The sequence below is a fragment of the Colobus angolensis genome, unplaced genomic scaffold (assembly GCF_000951035.1).
Source record: "Colobus angolensis palliatus isolate OR3802 unplaced genomic scaffold, Cang.pa_1.0 Scaffold253, whole genome shotgun sequence".
Classification (NCBI taxonomy): domain Eukaryota; kingdom Metazoa; phylum Chordata; class Mammalia; order Primates; family Cercopithecidae; genus Colobus; species Colobus angolensis.
In genome coordinates this window covers 222,985-227,775 of record NW_012115744.1, presented here as the reverse complement: position 1 = coordinate 227,775, position 4,791 = coordinate 222,985, and the positions used below count along the sequence as shown (strand labels likewise).

Sequence of the window (4,791 nt, the reverse complement as noted above, 5' to 3'; positions counted from 1 at the left end):
TCTCGGCCTCTCAAAGTGTTGGGATTACAGGCTTGAGCCACCGCACCCGGCCAACCCTAATCTTAAATGAGTCTAAGTTTGAGGGCAATTTTATCTGGGAAGCTCAGACTTCAACAGTGGGCACAGAATTCTGCATAAATAGGAAAAGGAAGAAGGGGGAAAAGAGAGAACAAGCTAGAGGAGGGGTCCCAGTAGAAAGGAGAGAGCTGGGTGCTGTGTGAGGTGAGACATGGCAGCCAGGCCAGCACACGCACAGAAGTTGGAGGGTCTTCTTACCTTGTTCTTTGACAGAAGCTCTAGTGCCTTTTGATGAGCGCTCCACAATCAGTTGACTCGTGAAGGTCATGAATTCCTGAACGCTAAGAAACGCAAAATGTATTTATTGCCTACTTCTTATCACCTTGTCCTCAACACAGTGGAAAGTGACCTCTGGGCTTATACATTAAGTAGACATTGCTTCTTGGTTTCATTCCTTTCCCTCCCACCCCTAGTAACAAATACTCTATAAATGAGCACAATTACTGATAATTATGAATCATCATCACCATGAAAGCTACATCTGTTTGCTACCTAGCTCACCAAAACAGGTGAATTTTCTGGGGGTTTTTCCATAGGATACAGTCAATTTTACATTTTGGTCAGAGTATAATTGGGGATGCAATGGAAAAACAAAAGAGGTAGGTCCTGCTCTCAAGGTCCCAATAACTTCCAAGAAGCAGGACAAATAAGAACTGCACTAGAAAAATAGTAGTGCAAAAACTGTCAGGCAGAAATGCACAATCATTTATGGCTGTGTCCACATGACAGACCCTTGCAATGCCACATACGCCCATAGTGAATGCTAGCTCAGGTCTGCTGGGGTTCGTCCACGGACCAAGCGCAAGGCACTCTGGATGGAATAAAAGCAAACTGCTTATCCAAGACAAAAAAGTGGGAAATCACTCAGACAAAGAGTGAAAGGGAGAAGTTCCATCATGGGCTCAACAGAGATCTATCCAGAACAGAACAGTCATAGGAGATGGTACAGCCAGAGGAACAGGTGCTGACAAGGAGCCTCCAATTGGGGATGTGATATAAAGGGCAGCCAGGGCCATCAGAGCAAGGTGCTCAAACACGAGTCTGCAGCAGGCTCCAGCAGAGACATATAGGTAACTGAAGGCCTGACTCTGGGCCGTGTGCTGTGCCTCCACAATAAAAAAATCAAGATTTGTGCAACAGTTAAACGAGGTAATACGTGTAAAGCACTTGCGACAATGCCTGCACACACAGTATCACCTGTTAATATCTTGAGGGACTGAAGTGATCAAAATAACCCCTCAGAAAAGAAGACCTCAGACAAGGAAGGCTTTGCAGTAAACCTAAAGAGATAGCACTTGAGGTACGGTTATAAAGAGACAAAGGAAGAACTGCATTGTGACAGCATGTATACAAAGGCCAAAAAAGCTGGGAAACTACTTTTTCAAGTTTGGGATCTGGTAATTATGGGGCACAAAGGACATAAGTAAGGAGGTCTTATAAGAAAATGAGCTCAGGCCGGACGCGGTGGCTCAAGCCTGTAATCCCAGCACTTTGGGAGGCAGAGGCGGGTGGATCAACGGAGGTCGTCAGGAGTTCGAGACCAGCCTGGCTAACATGCTGAAACCCCATCTCTACTAAAAATACAAAAATTAGCCGGGCGTGGTGGCGCATGCCTGTAATCCCAGCTACTTGGGAGGGTGAGGCAGGAGAATAGTTTGAACCTAGGAGACGGAGGTTGCAGTGAGCCGAGATTGCGCCATTGCACTCCAACCTGGGAAACAGAGCGAGATTCCATCTCAAAAACAAAACAAACAAAAAAAAAAACAAAAACAAAAAAACCCACAGCCTGTTTAACATGTAACAGAAACCCAAAGACTGCCTACAGCTTGGGTTCCCAGGTCTGAAGGTGGATTCTCTGTTTTTCAAACAGAAGGCTTGAGAGAGAACACCAGCATCAGAAGCTGTCAGAAGCAACCAGACCAGAACTATCAGGGCAGTTGGCTTTTTCAGTTTCACATGGATTCTGGGCCACATGGTGTCTGCATGAAGCTTCCTTTAACCCTACCTGGTATCTACTGAGGTGACCATCCAGGGCTGGGTAATGGATTGTAGCAGGGGATCCTACTGGCCAGTCTATCCTGTCAACTTGCTTGGAGAATTCATCTAGTACCTGCGAGACAAAGGAGCCTCAACAAGCCTCCCACTTTGCACTCACCAGTAGTCTCAACGACAGGGCTTCACCCTTGAGCACCTCACCCTGAATGAGGCTCCTTGGCCCCCAGGGCCCAGGAAGGAGGAAGGAGGGGGACATATAATGGCAACAGAGAAAATGTAGGCTAAAGTTATTTCCAAATTTTTATCATTAAAATGTATCCTAAATATTCTGAGAATCAAAAGTATGCCCAGCCTGAGATGAACCTCACCTGGTGAGTAATAAAGGTATTTGAATTTTAAACTACAGATTTCCAGAAAAAAAGGGCACTGGCCCTCTAATTTTCCAAAGCAATTTTTTTTAAAAGAGAATTAGGTCCCCTGGATTTAAGAAACCACCAGATTCCATGTGTTTGGAGGTATTTTGGTGCTCTGGGGTATAGGATGAAGCCTCTGACTTCAAAGAGTTTATATTAGTAATTAGCACTGTACACACAAAAAATTAAAGAATGCTTAGGTGCTAAGCTCTGTGGTGCAACTGACTGACATCAAGGTAGAGGGATGCAGCAACTGCAGGAGGCAATGTGGAGAGTGAGGGCATTCAAGAGGGAGACTCCTTGAGCAGAAGCACAGGGGGCGAGAACACGAGGCACAGCTGTCTCCAAGGGTCCCATCCCAGAGATGTTGTGACTCAGGAGCCTAGACCCCAGTCACATGAGGGACAGCACCGGGGAGGAAACCCATGCAGGGAGGCCAAATTGTCTCTTGGGTTGCAGGAAAGGGGGCTGAAAAACGTGTTGACTTTGGACACATCATTTCATCCCTTATGCCTCAGACGCTGCCATCACCCCCTGTCCCAGTCCATAAATATGCCCATTCATCATCCAAGTCCAGTAGAGGCAAATCAAAAACTCACCTTCTCCAGCAAGGTAAAGGCCACCCGGGATGGGTATTCATTGTCAGCAATGACCACACCTGCAAGACTATCATTCCGGACATAGACATGGCACAGATAGTCTAAGGAGACAAGAGATCAGACACATGGATACTGACATGAGGACTTCAGACTTCTTTTAATCCCCCCAAATCAAAGCATCACAATGTTAGGCCAAATGAAGTCACTCTGAAGCTCAATAGCTCTGGGCAAGTCTCGTGGAGAGGCTTAGCAGCACAGTCAAATGGGCCACACAGAGGAGCTTGGCCCAACACCTGCTTTAGGACCAGTAAATACCTAGAGGCCCAGTATGCAAAGTCAAGGCTTAAAAGGAACAGCCAGCATTGCAGAAAACACACCCTAGACAACATGACCTCAGGAGCATTTCCAAGTGTCTTCCTTGAGCTCAGGTCAGGCCAAGCTATATCTTGGGGATTCGCAGCCCTTGGGGCTCTGTGCTGCTCCCAAACTTAGGGAACCCTGGACAAGCCAAGAGGCCTCTGCTTTCTTAAAAAATCCTTTCAGAGCAGCCGAAAGACAGGAAATGACCACCCAAGGCCTCAGTCTTCCATATTATAGCAGCCTGCTGGGTTTGCTCCACTCTGGTGGGTGACTGGGAGTAAGGGGGTTAGTCTAGAAAAAGATTAGCCACTGCCAGCTAAGGCCTCCAGTGCACTGTGCTAAAATCCTTATATGATTGAAAGGTACAGTTGTATAGGTCTTCCGCAAAATATTGACAATCCACAGGATTGTTCATTTTCATCACTTTGAAAGGATTCAGAGTTGATACAGCTAACCATATCCCCAAGGAAAGAGAAATGTAAGGATTACAGCTTATGAATAAGAACCTTCTTGTCCTTAAAGATCTGACCCAGAAGATTCCAATGCTAAACAACAGAAAAACAAATAAAAGAGGAGGGAATGATGGTGAGCCCCTGAAATCAGAAAAGAGCAGAGATAAATAAGAACAAGAATGAGGAGGAGGAAGAGGACAGGGGATTGTCACCAATGCTCTCCAGATTTTGTATACCATCCCCAATTAAGACTCAAACATGGGGTCAAAGTGCATACCCTCCAAAGAAACTGAGAACCTGGTCAATGGGGGAATCGTCTTTAAGTAATAAATGTGGGAAGAGCAGACACAGTTTGAAGGAGAACAGAGCAAGAACACTGAATATTTCACTTCTGTGATGTTAACAGCACAGAGATCCCACATAAAGTGTATATATTCAATCCTGCCTGTATCATAACTGACATTTATATAATCAATTCAGTAACTCTATGTCACGTGACTTGAGGTTAGCATATGTGTGAGATGATCTTTGTCTCTACCTAATGAAACTCATGTAACTCTTTCCTGATCTGTCTGTATAACATACACATCTAAATAAATGCCTAAACCTGAATTATTAGAAAGAAAAAACAGTTTTTTCAGATTCCTGGTCAAAAAATCTATGATGCACAGAATGCATATAGTACCTCAACAGTGCTAGCTGGAAATTCTTTTTTGAGGGGTCTGCAACTCTGGAGAGGATAGGGAAGAATACGATGTGAAGGCTGCTTACTGCTCCAAAAGAGTCAGACTCTAATCTTTTTCTTTTTTTTTTTTGAGACGGAGTCTCGCTCTGTCGCCCAGGCTGGAGTGCAGTGGCCGGATCTCAGCTCACTGCAAGCTCCGCCTCCCAGGT

The 4,791-nt window shown here is 45.3% G+C and overlaps 1 protein-coding gene across 1 annotated transcript in view; it reads right to left on the bottom strand.

Annotated features, from left to right (window-relative positions):
• The window catches only part of YKT6 (YKT6 v-SNARE homolog (S. cerevisiae)), a 20,725-nt gene that overhangs the window by 9,948 nt on the left and 5,986 nt on the right, over positions 1–4,791 (bottom strand). The window contains 2 exon segments of the mRNA XM_011946765.1: positions 2,084–2,188; positions 3,086–3,290. Coding sequence (XP_011802155.1) covers positions 2,084–2,188; positions 3,086–3,290 — 310 coding nt within the window.